The sequence below is a fragment of the Podarcis liolepis genome (genome assembly GCF_965112155.1).
Source record: "Podarcis liolepis genome assembly, chromosome: 13".
In the NCBI taxonomy this organism is placed as follows: Eukaryota; Metazoa; Chordata; class Lepidosauria; order Squamata; family Lacertidae; genus Podarcis; species Podarcis liolepis.
This window is the reverse complement of record NC_139573.1, coordinates 10322698-10340859: the sequence shown is the minus strand read 5'-3', so window position 1 is coordinate 10340859 and position 18162 is coordinate 10322698. Positions and strand designations below refer to the sequence as shown.

Here is an 18162-nt window from a genome sequence, read left to right as displayed (position 1 = left end):
AGGGAGACTGATAACTGATAAGTAACAGAGCCCTGCCTAGTTGTCTATGGAGCACAGAGGAGCTTATAATCATTTCAGGCTAGCTTGTTGATTCTTTTTCTCCACTGTGACATCTGGAGTTTCAGTCAGGTGGACTGATTATTGTAATTTGAGTAATGATAGGGGAGAGAATCACTTGTGCATTGTTTTTGGATTCTATGGCACATCAGTAGCAGGGGAACTTCCAAAATATTACTATTATTATATTTAAAATATATATTTTTATTGCTTTACCAGTATTGTCCCAATAGTGACCTCATTATAAGAATACCAATTTTATTTAATTAATGCAATTATGAATGCCTATTATTCAAATGTCCAAATTATATAATTTAATTAAACTGGCCCCCATGCATGCTAGATTTGATAGCTTCATTCTTCATTATTTCTGTGTTCCACTATGTTAATAATTTCCATTGCATTCCATGCACATATAATCTCTTAGATAACAGCTACAGTCTTGTGATTTCTATTTGTGTTGGTCTATTAGGTAATTTATAAAGTTTAAAGTGAGGAACTCTATGTGTAATCCTTATTCTTTCCTGCGTGTGACAATTTCCCCTCATGATGTTTTCCCGTCCATATATGGTGCTGTATCTTTCATTCCTGCAACTGTTGATGGTTCCCATCATGCCCTGGGAAAAGCGGTTATCCCACAGTTTCCAAAAGTCACTGCATCGCTTTGTCCTGTGATTCGGCTTCCAGTAAAAAAGCAGTATTCACCATTTTTTTCCAGCCTAGGAGGAACGCTCTGAATCCGGACTGCAGATAGTGAATCCAAAAGCATCTATTGCCACAGCTGGTAGACAAGAAGCTGGATCTGTCAATGTAATTATATTTGTAACATCACAAAATCATAGGCAAGGAATGAACCTATAAGGTCAGCAGGATGTCTAGAGTTGAGCTGGCCCCATCCTTTCCCCACTTCATAATTTGTTAGTACTGGGGTATCCTTCTCTCTCCCACCTATGTAACACTGATCAGACATAGTTTACCATCACATTAACTGAATGGTGGCAGAAATTCGGCATAGCATCCTTGCCTTATCAAGAAGTGGGGGCACTGAATTACAGCATCAATAGACCAATGGGATATCAGATCCACACAAGGCATGATGGAGAACAGCAACAACTGCTGTTGTTGCTCACGCCCATGTGCCTGCTCTCACTTTAATATAATGCCCCCACCGCACCGAACAACCTTTTACCCGAAGGCTTAAAAACAAAACCTAACTATCCTAGAATATCCTGGGGCAGTTCTTTGTGATGGGAATAACCAAGAAGTTGAAGCAGGTGTTCTTTACATAAACAATAAATATTTATTTTTAAAACAAGGTAGTATAATATAAGTGGAGAAACTTAGGTTACTTCAATAATAATATGCTAGTTCACTTTAATTCACTTTCAGAGGTTTGGGCTTTATAGTTCAGTCCCTTTCTAAGGCGGTACTTTCCTTCAGTTACCCACCCCTTTAACAAATCCATCTCCTGAGGTACTTTAAGTAATAGTCTTAAGGGCTCACCCCCCACCATCCTTCACTGGGTTTTGGGCGTCTCTTCTTTCCTCGGAAGGGTATCTCCCCTTCAGATTAGTTGGAGACCTAAGTAGACTCATCTCTTTCAGCTCCTCCTTCTCTTGCCTCACACCCAGTCTCCCAGCAAGATTTGGTCATTTTACTCCTGCAGGACACTGGAGTGGATGTTTTATTCCAGAACCAACTCTCCCTCCTCCACACTCCTATCCTATCTCCCTACCTAACTTCCTACCTCTCCAGCCTCCCTCCTCAACCACCTCAACTCAACTCCCCTCTTAACCACACTCTAACTCCATCTCCCTCGAAATGTGTTCCTTTTAAACTCTCCCTCCTGGAACCACAGCCAGTCATAGGCTGCCGTTCTTTAACCATTTGCTGGCAGGAGAAAAAAGTAAAAAGAAATACTTGGGACCAATGTTTCTGTCACAACAGAAACAACATTTTACAAGGACTGGAAGAAACACCACGGACAGAATAACTGCCACACACAGGAAGAGCAAGGATATAGTTTGAGTGTCTCATTTGTAGTTCTATGAATCATTTAATGTGTCAACACAAATAGAAGTTATTAATATTGCAGTTGTTGTATAAGGGATTATTATTTTGACTGGAATATAATAGATATTAAGATGATTCTGGAATGCAGAAATAAAAGAAATCATCAAACCAGCACTTCTAGCGTGTGTATGGGGGGGGGCACCTAAATTATATGATTCACTATTTGAATAATTAGTATTAGTACTATAATTTGGTATTGATATAATGAGGTTATTATTGGCTGGTAATTGAAAATTAATAAAAATTATTATAAAAGAAATAGCATAAATAGAGTTTAGAATCAGGGTTACAGGGAACCAGACAGAGGGCCTTCTTGGTAGTGGCACCTGCCCTGTGGAACGCCCTCCCTTCAGATGTGAAGGAAATAAGCAGCTATCTTCTCTTTAAAAGGCATCTGAAGGCAGCCCTGTTTACTGAAGTTTATAATATTTAATGCTGTACTGTTTTTAACACTTGATTGGAAGCCGCCCAGAGTGGCTGGGGAAACTCAGCCAGATGGGCGGGATATAAATAATACATTATTATTATTATTATTATTATTATTATTATTATTATTATTATTATAATATAATCAAGTTTAGAAACAACACATCTGTATTCTTAAAGATGGGCTTATTTGAGATATTCTCTGCCACCACTCTTTCAAACTGGTTGGAAGTATAATTCAGAAAAAAAGTTTTGTCCTATTAGTGTTAGTAATATCCAATGCGTTTTCCTCCAGATAATGTTGCATATCTATGCTACTTTTCTTTCTTAAAACTATTTAAAAATCAAGGGAAATGGCTGTTTTAAACTTCTCCTTCTATTCATCAGCTGCTTTGTGGGTGAGAGATAAAGAATGTAGAGCCCTCAACTATTTCACAATGTTTTTTGCTTCTAGTACCCTGTGTCGTCTTCAAGATGAATTTGTAGATTCCATGAAGTAATTGATAAGAGACTTTTTATCAAAGTTCATTCATTCATACAGTACATGTACAACACTGAACAACTGAAATTAACCATTTCTAAATGAAAAGGCTTAGAGTTTTGCTATTAAGATTCCATTTGCTTTAAATATACAGAAATACATGACAGGTATGTATTGATGTATGACAGGGATGTATGAAGGGGTAGTAACTCTAGCGGGGAACAAGTCGTGCTCCTTCTGGGGTAGTTTGTCTACCACTGATGCCCACCCTGCGCTCAGTTCTCACCTGTAGCTCCTAGAAGTTGTCAGCTTGCAACAGCAGCCACTTCCCACGAAACAGATTCAACTGGCTCCCTAAACCAGGTGAGGGCAGCCAATGGGCCTCAAATGCTTAGTGAGTTATGGAATTTCTCTGCATGCAAAGACAGGATATAGCAGATGAGAGCAAAAGTGGGCCCATTGCTCAAAAAGGTGGCTACAGCAGGTGCTGAAGAGGAAAATGAGGGGCAGATGGGTCTCATAAATCTAGGAAGGGAGCCCACCTAGGAGAAAGAAATTTTGAACCTAAACCTCCACTGCTTTTCAGCATTACTCATTTGTGAAAAAGGCTTTGGGAGTAGAAACTGAGGAAAAAACTGTACCCATTGACTTTGGGACATCTTTGGCAGACAAAACAGTTGAGGAGGAAACTCTACAAAGATCCAGAGAAGGAACTTGGAAAGTGATACCAGCCAGCAAGTCCATGTATTCTAAGACCCAACAGAACCACAAATTCCACTGTCATTTATACCTTTCTTTTGATAGCTGCTCTTTGTTGTTCAGGTCAGGCCTCACCACAATAATGTAGCATTTAGGGGTGAAAATGCAAGCCAGTAACCCAACACCGGAAGCAAAGATGGAGAAGATCTCCACAGCCACCATGTATTTTCCTCTGGTGCTCAGGTAGGTTGGAATGAAGGAGAGCCAAACACTGCAGAAGACCAGCATGCTGAAGGTGATGAACTTGGCTTCATTGAAAGTGTCAGGCAACTTCCTGGCTAGGAAGGCCACTGTGAAGCTGATAGTGGCCAGGAAGCCCATGTAGCCCAAAACACAATAGAACATGGAGACTGACCCTTCATTACAAAGAAATATGATTTCTTCAGGCATTGAGTGCATGTCCACATCTGGGAATGGGGGAGAGGTTGCCAGCCAGAGAACACAGATTCCTACTTGAACAATGGAGGAGGAAAAGACAATCGAATAAGCCAGTTCTTTGCCTACCCATTTCCTCATATTGGATCCTGGTTTGGTAGCCATGAATGCCAAAACCACCAATATGGTTTTGGCTAAGATGCTGGAGAGGGCCACAGAGAAGACAATGCCAAAAGCAGTTTGTCGGAGAAGGCAAGTCACCATATTAGGTTTTCCGAGAAACAACAAAGAAGAGAGGAAACACAAGAGGAGGGAGATAAGGAGACCATAGGTGAGGCTTCGGTTGTTGGCTTTGACTATGGCTGTATTGCGATGCTTAATGAAGATGCTGAGCACCAGAATTGTGATGAGAGAGAATAGAAGCACAGAGGAAGTTGAAACAATGGTCAAGGTTTCATCAAAGGCTAGGAAGTTTGGAATCTTAGGAATGCATAGATCCTGGCCGCTGTTTGGATACTGATCTGCTGGGCAACTGACACATGTTTCCATGTCTGAAAATACACAAACAATGTGTGGCAATTTGAAGTAATCAAAAGTATTCTTATAAATTTCCTCATCACTCATCCATTTAGCATAGTGTTTACTACGTCAGAATGTATAAGACCTTCAAGCCCAAATGCTTTTGTTAAACAACCTAATTCTTAGAGGAGAAAACACCTAATCCACCCAAATTTTCTAGAAGTTGGAGGTAAAATATTTTAGTTTCTACGTAAAAAAGAAATCTTCAAGGTGTTTTAAAGATTATAATATATTGATGTTATCTATAAACTGTGAGAAGAACACATCTGTTAATTTAAGCCTTCCCTCCTGCAGCAGTCTAATGTCAACAAAATTGCCAGGAGCCCAGAGGTTCTGCAGTATCTTAAGATGTCATCTCTAACCTTTCTCATTTGAAATCATTCCTTCTGGACATGGATCACAATCATAGCAGCAAAACTTCTTCCCCTCCTTCTTTTTCTTCCCGTAACCAGGATGGCAGTTGGCATTGCATAGAGAAAGCGGTGGCACCTATCCAAAGAGATAGGAAAAGTTTAATATTAAGATATTGTTTTGGGGAATTTTTCAAATATCCAATTTCAGGTGATTAAACAGGAGTTCACATGGTGTTCCTTTTGTGGTTGCTCAAGGAATTTAAGGTAACCCATTATAGTAGTTCTGCCCCTACCTGCAGGGTCACTACATGCAAATTATCTCATGACTTTTTGGTTGTGGTGTCCTGTTAGGCCCCATTCTGCCTCCTATGGTATTTATCACCTGTATGAAACTCTTAGGAATAATAGGCTAAGATCTGGGACATGTCATCATCTGTATGCTGATGATATGCAGTTCTACCTTTCCATTTCATTAGAATGAAAGGAGTTGCTGAAATTGTTTGACAGGTTTCTGGAGTGAGTCATGGATGGGATGGGGGCTGAATCCTTAACACAGAGAAATGCTTTGGCTGGGTGGTTCCTACGCCTGCCTTGTTCTGTGAGGGGTTGCATTCCATTTGAAACAAGAGATCTGGTAGGATAAACAAAGAGGGGAGGGATTTGCTGAACTAACAAACTGAACTGGAATACAGAAAAGGGAGGCGTGAGGAGGTCCGGGAAATAAGCTAATGAAAGATAAGTTATTGAAAGATTGAATTGTTTTTAACTATTTTTATTTTGTATTTTTCTTTTTTCTTTTTTATCTTTTTGTAATATTTTGAAAACTTTAATAAATATCTTTTTTAAAAAAAATGAAACAAGAGATCTGGGAGCACTCCTTGATTCTAACTCATCACTAGAGTCTGAAGTATTTTTTGAGTGCTAGCTAGGAGTCCTCCACCCACCTTAGACCTATTCACCAGCTACAACCACTCCTAGGTGTATATATCCTGAACTTTCTTCATACAAAATCAAGAAAATTATGATGTTCATTCTCAACCCAAATACTGATACAGCCAGCTTAGTATTTAATCTAATGCCACTAACTGGAGAACTGCTTCATGGATTTCATAAACAAGAATGGTGGATGATGCTGGACTCTCTGATAGCCATTGCTCCTTCTTAGTGGGAGATGTCTTCTGCACATGTTGCTCATTTTGATATTGTGGCTCATTTGTTTTTGTACTGATAGACCTTACAGCGTTTCTTAAAGGACAATATTTTCTCCTGGATGCCTTATTAACATGCAGTAAACAAAAAGGGAATGTCAGTATCACATGTAATGTAATACTATGTAGAAAGAAAAGTGCCTTTAGCAAAATTGAAGGCCAACAAGCACAGCTTCAGAGGCTGAAGGTGCAAACATACAGGAAAAGTCACTCTTTCAAAAAGAGAATCTCTCCATTAAAGCACTATCATCTAGATATGAAAACTATATATGAAAAATAAGCTATATTAAATAATAAATTTCAAAATTATTAATGCATGAAATGCTTTTGTTACATCCCATTCTGTGGAAAACCAGGGTCTGTGCCATTTTTTTCCATACCTGAGTGAAGGCTCTGTGCCATTTGATTTGGTCCTCCTTAATGGTGAGCTCTCTGCCCGGAGGGGCCTGAGGATCCAGCCTTCCCACTTTGACTCTGACATAGGAATTATTTGGGAAAGTGACCAAGTTGGTAATATCAAGGCCAGCTGCTAACTCTCCATATTCATTTAATGCAATTTCATCCCCAGCACTGTTGTTGAATGAGATTCTCTGCAGGAATGAGTGGAGCTAAGAGGAAGAGCATAAAAAGGTCTATAAAGCATTCAAACAGACTGATTAAGATTGTTGAATAGCTTTCCTAGATGGAAGTTGAACACTTCAGTCCACAATGGAGAGGAGGAGGGAGAAAAGCAGGGTCTAGAGACAATGCTCACACAGTTGCTAGCCTCTTCTGGGGACCTACTAGTGAGTATAGGTTTGGCTTCAGGGTGCCAGAAACGCCTGGCAGTGGGTAGACAGGGAAAGATGGGGTCTTCCAGGACATGCCCAAGCAGTGGAAGCCCCCCAAATGAGGATCCAGTGCCTGGTGTGGGGGAAGCCAATGCCTGGTGTGGGGGTTCTGTTTGTGCTCCCTCAGAATTATGTAAATTGGCCACGGGCCCCTGGCCTCCATCCTTACACCACTGGGTAACTGGACAGGTAAGAGAGACAGAGAGAATCGTGGATGGATGTGGTTGGCACAGCTTCAGTTACATGTAGTTTTTGGAAGTCTGTTGCTTGTGGAAGCCTGTGTCATCTAAGGTCTGTGCAGTATCATTATAGGAAATATTCTAATTCCCATCTCTGATAAAAATTTCTAAAGGTTTATTTTTTAATTTCTTAAGTTTTATTCTTTTATTTCTTTACTGATAAGTAAATGCCTACTCAAAAAATGTACCAATGCAGTGAATAATTTTTGAGAGGGAACAATACCTGCCAAGGATCTGCATACTGAGGAGAGAGTTTTCCCTTAGCATCTCTTCTGTTGCGGATGGCTCCAGCCAAGTGCATGCTATTCAAGGCATGTGCCAAAGCATAGACAGCATTATAAATACTGTAGCTGTGGCCAGTCATGCTCATTTCAAAAAATGGTGCAGGAAGGCTCTCCAGCATCTCCTCTCCAGTACACATAGTTGCTGAGAGAGTGGAATTTGAAAGTGAACAACTGAATGCATCTTCCCAGAAATCTTGAATAAAACCATCTGTCTCTGTCCAATGAGGATATACACTCTGAAGAAAGTCTTTAAAGTTGTGAATCTCCTTGACGTGAATTGCAAAGGAGATAGCACCATGGAGCTTTCGTATATTAACATTAATTTTTTTTGCAGGCTATATAATATGAAATCAATTTGGGTAGTTGTGATCCATACTTTTCCTTCACGTGACTTCTTTTGAGGAAATAGTAGCTGATATAACTCCATTGTGCTTAAAGCAACTGACAGCCATATAATAAATCTACTTTCTCCGTATACAAGAACTGCATTGGCTCTGCTGGTTGTGAAAGTTGGTAACAAAATCTTTATGTCCACCATTTCTTGTAAGTTAGTATTATCACGTATATTGTGTTTAAATCTTTCTGTGAATGCTGAACAGATTCCATTCTTGAAAAGCATTGGCTCAATGTTCTGCAAGAAACGTTCTCCAACTTCGTTAGCTGGAGTCATGACCCCAACCCATTTCCATCTGAAATGCAGAAGTAACTGGATAATTCCCTGAAACTGAAGGTCTTCATTGGGGACCATGCGGTAAAAGGAAGGGAACTTGGTTCCATAATTTATGGCTGGTTCAAATGAACCATATGAAATCTGGAAAAAGCAAAAGCCAAATGTTTCCAAGTGAAAAGAAGAAATCATAATATCCCAAAAACATTTGTATATAAACACGTGCACGCACACACACTAAAATATTGAATATATATTGAATCTATATCCCAAGTTTACCAAGTTTAGGGAGAGCACCAACCCCAGCTTATATAGGAAAACACAGATAACCTTGCTCAATGTTTTCTGTTGATATTTATTATTATTATGGCATCATTACAGCTTTATTCTTGTACATATTGATTGTATCCAAGAATAGGGGAGCATTTGGGGGAATAGCTTCCAGTGAGCTGCGATGGAGGATTGCTGAATTCCATCACTACTGTACGTTCTGGAATCAGAGGCTGAGATGGGAGTAATCAGCCTCCCTACACTCCTCAGGCTGGGGAGTGGCAGCTCATCCACAGATCTCCCAACACCTGGCCCCAAATTCAGAAGGGAGAGGGGAGGCTGGGGGACGCTTGATGGAAAGCCTGGAACGTTTCTTGGCAACTCTCCAAAGTCGCCTCCATTTAGAAGCAAGCTTCCAGTTCTTAAGATGAAAAATTGGATTTAAGTTTTGAACATGATCTGAGCGAAGGGGGAGAAACTACTCTGCTAATTAATTCAGCCACTGAGGTGCTAAAAAGGATTTCAACGGAAAAAGGATAAACATCTATGTAGACTTGGTATGTTGGAACTGAAAGGGGGGGGGGTTTCAGCCTTCTTTATTATTATATTTCATTTTGCTTTCTTATATGGCAAAATCCTCCTCTGAACAAACCAACTCCCTGATTATTTATAGCAAGCGAGACTGGAGAGGTGGTTTATTTTGTGATATAATATGATTCTAATAGTCATTAACTGTGTGGAAATAACAATTATTCAAAAGTGGAAAACCAAGTTCAAAGTATTCGACTTCAGATATATTTGGAAGAGGATAAAGAGTTTCCCAATTTTGATTTGGAGAATGACTGGAGAGACGCCAAAAAAACTTAGGAAGTTTGCCTAGAATTAGAATCGGAATGATGCAGCTCCAATTAAACGAGCGGCCAAGACCGAAAGTAGATCAGCTTGTCAAATTAAATGCGGTGCCTTAGGGGGATAGGTGCCTTTTAATATCTTACTTAATATTTGCATTCCCAGTTTTATATGGCAAAACCTTCCCTGGACAGGTTAACCATTTGAAGGACAGCTGGTCTTAAAGCATTGGGCAGATGCCTTGCTTTGATTTTATCTGGACTGACTTGGCTGCTGCCCGAGGTGAGAAGATTTTTGGACTGGCTTGGTGGAAACATCGTTTTGTGAAGAGACACCGTGAACATACAGAGGGAACTCTGGATGTAAATAACACACAGAATATATTGTTTTGTTTTATATTGCTTGTTCAGAGGCTGTGAAATGTAATGAGTATTAAGATTGGAATGATTTATTGGAACTATCATGAAAATTATGAAAGCACCAGAAGAATGAGTTACAGATAGGTAGCCGTGTTGGTCTGCCATAGTCAAAATAAAAAAATTCCTTCCAGTAGCACCATAAAGACCAACTAAGTTAGTTCTTGGTATGAGCTTTCGTGTGCATGCACACTTCTTCAGATACACTTCTTCAGATACACTTCGTGTGCATGCACACGAAAGCTCATACCAAGAACTAACTTAGTTGGTCTTTAAGGTGCTGCCAGAAGTATGAGATGATCATAACCACACCCGACCTCAGAACATGGGAAGATATCTTCAATTTTTTTATAATTTGGCATAATATTTGGAATTATATGTATAATATTTGGATAATATATATAATTTGGAATATTTAATATGATTTTATTGGATTGTAAAAGTGGAAAATTTAATAAATAGTATTTTTTTAAAAAAAGAAGAATAGGGGACCATTTATCATGGCTCATGTTAATATACTAAGTGGATGATTAAGCAAAACTCCAAGGTGTAAGTGGAGTGATAGAAATTGTTGATCATGTACTTATGATCTGTAACCTTTGTAATGATTGTAGGGAGCGGTTGATTCTCTATCTACTAAGAACTCTCTCAGGAAGATTTCCTGGGAAATCCTGAAGCGCTCCATTAGATTGTGTATACTATTCATCTCTGAGCACAAAACCAAATCATATAAAATATCAGTAAAATACAAAATACTGTACCAGCACTATTTAAAACAACTAAATGAAATACAACAATGTAGCAGAATAGCACAATGCTGACACCACTATATAACGCTCTGAAGTGACAGATGACAAATGCCAGAACAAAGCAAGAAAACACTTTTTCAATTAGCCTCTGAAAGTGAACAATGTTGATTAACATCATACTTTGGGAAAGGACTATCTTGATTTTTAAGGGCAGGAACATTTTTAGTTAATGTGTTCTCAGCTATTTTTGCCTATGAATCCAATGCCAATGTCATATACTGAGTACCTCACAGGAAGCCAGTGCAGTGCTTTCAGGACTGTTGTATATGAACCAGTCTAGGTGCCTGCTTTACATAAAAGGTAAAGGAATCCCTGACCATCAGGTCCAGTCATGACCGACTCTGGGGTTGCGGTGCTCATCTCGCTTTATTGGCCAAGGGAGCCGACATACAGCTTCCGGGTCATGTGGCCAGCATGACTAAGCTTCTTCTGGCAAACCAGAGCAGCGAACTGAAACGCCGGTTACCTTCCTGTCGGAGCGGTTCCTATTTATCTACTTGCACTTTGACAACCTTTCGAACTGCTAGGTTAGCAGGAGCAGGGACCGAGCAATGGGAACCTACCCCGTCATGGGGATTCAAACCGCCGACCTTCTGATCGGCAAGTCCTAGGCTCTGTGGTTTAACCCACAGCACCACCCCACGTCCCATACCTCCTTTACATACCTGGCAGCTTTACAGCAATATTCTATTACATCTATTATACCCCTTTTACTTTGTTCATTCTCCCACTCCATATTTATGAATCAGTAGATTCCTAATGCAAGGACAGCATGAAATCTCTGTTTTTCAAAATCCATATTCTACCTGTGGAATCTTGAAAAGACCTAAGACGTTTGCCATGCACCAGGAGGTATCAGAGCTGAGTCCCCCAATGACTCCTATGACATTTTTCTGGATGCCACACCTGTAGTTGGGAACAAAGTGACGTGATTTAAAGAGCAGGTCCAGAGTGTTTCGGTAGGTCATCTTTGAATCATAATAGCTATCATAGATGTGGAAGCCGAGAGAGACATTGGGCAACATCCTGGGATTCTTGTTGATCTCATCAACAGCAAACACCAAGGCCAGGATTTGCTGGTAAAACTTTGTCACCACCCTGCAGTTGAAATAAGAGTGGGGAAATTAATCATAATCTAGGTATGAGAGACTCACTTGCCTGCCTATCGAAAGAAAGGACAAAGCCCGCAAAGTTTATTTACTTAATAGGCAGTCTCATAATACTGTGTCATTAAAAAAGCCGTTGCACATTTCTTCGATATCTTCAGCATCCCGTGTTTGTTTTCACCAGCTTGAAAATTTGGGTATCATCAACAAAGTTGAGTACAACACTTTTGGCTATATGTTTCTCCTAGGTTTTCATGCCTTTTCTCTTTCTCCTACTCTCTTTTCCGTCTGTCAACATTGTCAACACCCTGCAAATGAAGTGAGATTTTGTTTGATGGGGAAATTAAACAGTGCTCAGAATCTAGATAGGAGAGATTTACCTGCCTGCCTATAAAGAGAGGATGAAGCCAGCAAAGTTTATTTACTTATTTGGGCAATCTAAGAATACTGTGTTTGTTTTCAGTACCTTGAAAATGTGGGTATCATCAAAAAAATTCAGTACCGTTCCTATTTTTTTATTCCATCTCTTTTCTCTTTCTCCTACTCTCTTTTCTATCTCTCTTTACACAATTAGAATCAAAAAAGCTTATAGTTCATTGAGAGTATGAACACAGCCTATATGCACAGAGATTTCTAATAAAATCTCTCGACACATTTAAAAAATAAAGTTCTAAAGCTATCCCCCCCAATCAATCATATCAGGAATAATTAAAATAATATTAATTAACGGTTACTTACAGTGGGGCATCAATGAATTCCTGGGAAGGGTGTTTCTTGAAGGATAATTTGGGGACTATGTAATAAATATGAGATGCCATTGCACCAATGACCAGGTCACCTGGCTCATACCACTCGTGTGGAACATGGACAGGATTATTTGTGGTGCATTTAGTACTTTGTCCTTGGGACACTATATTGGGGAGCAGCAGAAGCAGCAGGAGCAACATCCTGATGGCAAATACCCTTGTCTGCATGGACTCCCCTGCTTCTCCCGACAGTATTATTCCTCTCCTCCACCTGATATGAACAAGACAAATTGGGTGGCAGCTGACTCTGTCAATTTGATACTTTAAGGGACATGTATCCACCTTATTGTTAGCTTGAACATTGTCACAACAGAATGCCTTGGATACCAAATAAGATGCAGTGGTTTGATATGAAAAAGGGAAACTGATAACAGATAAGTAACAGAGCCCAGCCTAGTTGTCTATGGAGCACAGAGGAGCTTATAACCATTTCAGGCTTGCTTGTTGATTCTTTTTTTCCACTGTGACATCTAGAGGTTCAGTCAGGTGGATTGATTATTGTAATTTTAGTAATAATAGGGGAGAGAATCAGTTGTGCAGTGTTTTTGGATTCTATGGCGCATCAGCAGTAGTGGAACTGCCAAAATATTACTATTATTATTTTTTAAATATATATTTTTATTGATTTACCAATATTGTTCCAATAGCGACCTCATTATAACAATACCAATTTTATCTGATTAATGCCATTATGAATGCCTATTATTCAAATGTCAATTATATGATTTAATTAAATGTTTCCCCTTGCATGCTAAATTTGATGGCTTCATTCTTCTTCATTATTTCTGTGTTCCACTATGTTAATAATTTCCATTGCATTCCATGCACATATAATAATCTCTTATATAATGGCTACAGTCTTGTGATTTCTATTTGTATTAGGTAATTTATAAACTTTCAAGTGAGGAACTTTAAGTGTAGTCCTTATTCTTTCCTGCGTGTGACAATTTCCCCTCATGATGTTTTCCCATCCATATATGGTGCTGTATCCTTCATTCCCGCAACTGTTGATGGTTCCCATCATGCCCTGGGAGAAGGGTTATCCCACATTTTCCAAAAGTCACTGCATCGCTTTGTCCTGTGATTCGGCTTCCAGTAAAAAAGCAGTGTTCACCATTTTTTCCAGCCTAGGAGGAACGGTCTGAATCCAGACTCCAGATAGTGAATCCAAAAGGATTTATTACTGCAGCTAGTAGACAGGAAGCCGGATCTGCCAATGTAATTATATTTGTAACATCACAAAATCATAAGCAAGGAATGAACCTACAAGGTCAGCAGGATGTCTAGAGTTCAGCTGGCCCCATCCTTTCCCCGCTTCCTAATTTGTTGGTACTGTAGTATCCATCACTCTCCCACCTATGTAACACTGATCAGACATAGTTTGCCATCATATTAACTGAATGGTGGCAGCAATTCTGAATAGCACCCTTGCCTTATCAAGAAGTGGGGACTCTGGATTCTAGCATCAATAGACCAATGGGATATCGGATCCACACAAAGCATGATGGAGAACAGCAACAACTTGGAAAAGATGGATGCGACAAACTTGGCACCTCAGTTACCACTCAAGCCCATGTGTCCACTCTCTCTGAAATATATTGCCCCCACCTCACTGAACAACCTTTGACCCGAAGGCTTAAAAACAAAACCTCACTATACCAGGGGGATCTTTGTGAGGGGGATAACCAAGAAGTTGGAGTCTCGGGGGGGGGGCGCTAGGGGTGCATTGGAAGATGGCCGGCAATACCATCTCTCCAGCTCACACGAGGAAATTAAGAGGCTGATATGGGAGTATGCAGCCTCCCTTGTTACCCCAGGGAATGGGGGGACACTGCCTTTGCCTGTGGTGCCGATAAATCACCCCCGAGTTCAAAAGATGCAGGGGGTGAGGTGTTACGATATTGAAGCAATGCAGCCGCGAGCTGCTGGTAGCTTGAAAACAAAACATAATGGGAATGTTGGGACTGTTCTGTGGGAAACAGAGGGACAGTCAATTCACAGTGCAGAGGGCACCGGAATTAGCTCAGATTGTAATATGAGCTGGACAGGAAGTGTTTGTTCTCTCTCGACTGCTGGAGTTTGAAGAGAGCAGTCATGTTTTCTGTAACGCTGCAAAGACAGAAATAAAGGCATGTAAATATGTTTCTGTCTATCTCTTTCCCCTGCCCGGGGGGGGGGGGCAGGAAAGAGGGGTGTGTTCTTCTCACGCTGAGAAGGATCGCCTATCGCGACCTCTGCCTGGATCTTGCCGGGAAAGCAGACAGGGAGGTCAACAGGAGACCAAGCCGGGTGCCTGGGAGAGTTGCCAGTTTCTCCTGATAAAGGCTTGATTTCCGACCTGAGGGCACTAAGCGCATAGCCCTTGTGTGGGTTCTCGGCTCTCCCGGACGCTGTCTCTGATAGCGCGCCTGGTTGCAGCAGCTGAAAATAAACAATTAGAGAGCAGCAAATGCACATGTTTCGAATGAAGAATGGGAGTTGACACTGCTATGTGAAGTGACCTCTGTGAAGTCGAGCGACGGGCTGGATTCAACAGGAAAATATATCAAGAAGAAGACACATCAAAGGGTCGGTATGTCGGAATGGGACGGAATGGGGGGAGGAAACTTTTCTTTTTTTATCTTATGTGATTACCTAACAATCCCCCCCCCCAAGAAGAATCGTTGCAACTACTGATTATAAGCGGGATGATTAAGAACTGTGTGGAAATGAATTACTAATCAAAGACATGGTTTGTGGAATATCTGGAAAGGAATGAAAGGCCTTTGGAATGACGTAGTTATAAAAAGAGACTTGCTAGGAAGCAGGCCTGGTTGCAGGATTTACGATCGAGGGGGAGGAGACCATGGCTTTGTTATCATATTGGACTGTGAGCTTGACCTGGCAGAACTCCCTAAGAAGATTGAGGAGAGAGTGACAGGCCTGCGAGGATTAATGGGAAGACTTTAAGAATGTTTTGTACGGAGTGATGAAATGGCGTCTGTCTATTTGAATATGGCACTTGGAGGAATGGAAAATCTACACAGGACAATAACAATGTTTGTTTTTAACCCGCTTGTGGAGACTATCAGAGGTCACAAAGAAAGTATTATATGATAACAAGAAGATGAGGAAAACAATAAAGAGAAGATTGGACAGAACTGTGAATACTATTTGGACAGAACTGTGAATATTAAAGCAGCAGCAATAGAGATGTTTGGATCCCTTTCTGAGCTCGAAGCATGGGTACCCCCAACAAAAAATTCAAAATTTGGCTCTGTAATTTGGAATTAATGTGATATGATTGGTTTGCTAATATATTAAAAAAAAGAAAAAGAAGTTGGAGTCTCGAGCAGGTGTTCTTTAAATAAACAATAAAGATTTATTTTTAGAACAAGGTAGTATAATACAAGTGGAGAAACTTAGGTTACTTCAAAAAGAATACACTAGTTCACTTCAATTCACTTTATAGTTTGTTTCCTTTCTAAGGCGGTACTTTCCTTCATTTACCCACCCCTTTAACAAATGCAGCTCCTGAGGTACTTTCAGTAATAGTCTTAAGGGCTCACCCCCCTTCCTTCACTGGGATTTGGAAGTCTCTTTCCTCAGAAGAGTCTCTCCCCTCCAGATTAGTTTGAGACCTAAGCAGACTCATCTATTTCAGCTCCTCCTTCTCCTGCCTCACCCTCAGTCTCCCAGAAAGATTTGGTCCTTTTACTCCTGCAGGACAATACACTCAGTCCTTCACTGTACACTCAGAGTGGATGTTTTATTCCAGAACCAACTCTCCCTCCTCCACACTCCTATCCTATCTCCCTAACTCACAATCTCTCCAGCCTCCCGCCTCAACCACCTCAACTCAACCCCCCTCTTAACCACACTCTAACTCCATCTCCCTCGAAGTGTGTTCCTTTTAAACTCTCCCTTCTGGAACCACAGCCAATCACAGGTTGCTGTTCTTTAAGCATTTACTGGCAGGAAAAAAAGTAAAAAGAAATACTTGTGGAACCAACTTTTCCGTCACAATAAGCATAACATTTTACAAGGATTGGAAGAGACACCACAGACAGAATAACTGCCACACACTGGAAGAACAAGGATATAGTTTGAGTGCCTCATTTGTAGTTCTATAAATCATTTAATATGTCAACACAAATAGAAGTTATTAATATTGCAGTTGTATAAGGGATTATTATTTTCACCGGAATATAATAGAAATTAATAAGATTTTGGAATGCAGAAATAAAGGAAATCATCTAGCATGTGGGGGGGGCACCTAAATTATCTGATTCGGTATTTAAGTGATTAGTATTAGTATTACAATTTGGTATTGTTTTAATGAGGCTATTATTGAATGTTAATTTAAAATTAATAAAAATTATTATACTAGAAATAGCATAAGTAGACTTTAGAATCAACTTTAGAAACAACACATCTGTATTCTCTGAAGCCATTTGGCTTATTTGAGATATTCTCTGCCACCACTCTTTCAAACAGGTTAGAAGTATAATTCAGAAAAAAAAGGCTTGTCCTATTAGTGTTAGTAATATCCAGTGTGTTTTCCTCCAGGTATGGTTGCATATCTCTGCTACTTTTCTTTGTTAAAACTATTTTTTTTAAAAAAAGGGAAATGGCTGTTTTAAACTTCTCCTTCTTCTGTTCCTCAGCTGCCTTGTAGGTGAGAGATAAAGAATGTAGAGCCCTTAACTATTTCACAATGTTTTTTGTTTCTTGTACCCTGTGTTGTCTTCAAGATGAATTTGCAGATTACACGAAGTAATTGATGAGACTTTTTATTAACAATCATTCATACAGTACATGTACAACACTGAACCACTGAAATTAACCATTTCTAAATGAAAAGGCTGAGAGTTTTGCTATTAAGATTCCATTTGCTTTAAATATACATTAATACGTGACAGGTTCCCATCATGGCCTGGGAGAAGCGGTTATCCCACAGTTTCTAAAAGTCACTGCATCACTTTATCCTCTGATTTGGCTTCCAGAAAAAAGGAGTGTTCACCATTTTTTCCAGCATAGGAAGAATGGTTAAATCCAGACTGCAAATAGTTAATCCAAAAACTTCTAATCCTGCAGCTGGTAGAAAGGAAGCTGGATCTGCCAATGTAATTATATTTGTCACATCAAAAAATCATAGGCAAGGAATGAACCTACAAGGTCATCTAGTTCAGTCCTTGCTATGGTAGGATATCTAGAGTTGAGCTGGCCCCATCCTTTCCTCGCTTCCTCACTTGTAGTTCTATAATTCATTTAATGTGTCAACATGAATACAAGTTATTAGTTTTTCAGTTGTTGTATAAGGGATTATTATTTTGACCAGAATGTAATAGAAATTAAGATGATTCTGGAATGCAGAGATAAAGAAATTCATCAAACCATCACTTCTAGCATGGTGGTGGTGGGGGACACCTAAATTATATGATTCGGTATTTGATTGATTAGTATTAGTATTATAATTTGGTATAGTTTTAATGAGGGTATTTTTGGATGGTAATTGATAATTAATAAAAATTATTATAAAAGAAAATAACATAAATAGGCTTTAGAATCACCTTTAGAAAAAACACACCTGTAT

The 18162-nt window shown here is 39.7% G+C and overlaps 2 protein-coding genes across 2 annotated transcripts in view; both read right to left on the bottom strand.

Moving 5' to 3' along the window:
* Positions 1-3104: 3104 nt before the first annotated feature.
* The window catches only part of LOC310692593 (vomeronasal type-2 receptor 116-like), a gene marked incomplete at its 5' end in the record, with an annotated part of 38289 nt that continues 23231 nt past the window's right edge, over positions 3105-18162 (bottom strand). The window contains one exon of the mRNA XM_083473536.1: positions 3105-3827. Within this exon, the coding sequence (XP_083329662.1) occupies positions 3822-3827 (6 nt within the window). The 3' untranslated portion in view covers positions 3105-3821. The remainder of the gene's footprint in view (positions 3828-18162) is intronic.
* LOC310692478 (vomeronasal type-2 receptor 26-like) lies at positions 3839-4795 on the bottom strand (the record flags this gene model as incomplete). Its single annotated transcript, XM_083473424.1, has 1 exon — positions 3839-4795. A coding segment is annotated over one exon (957 nt), but the record flags the coding sequence as incomplete, so codon positions are not given.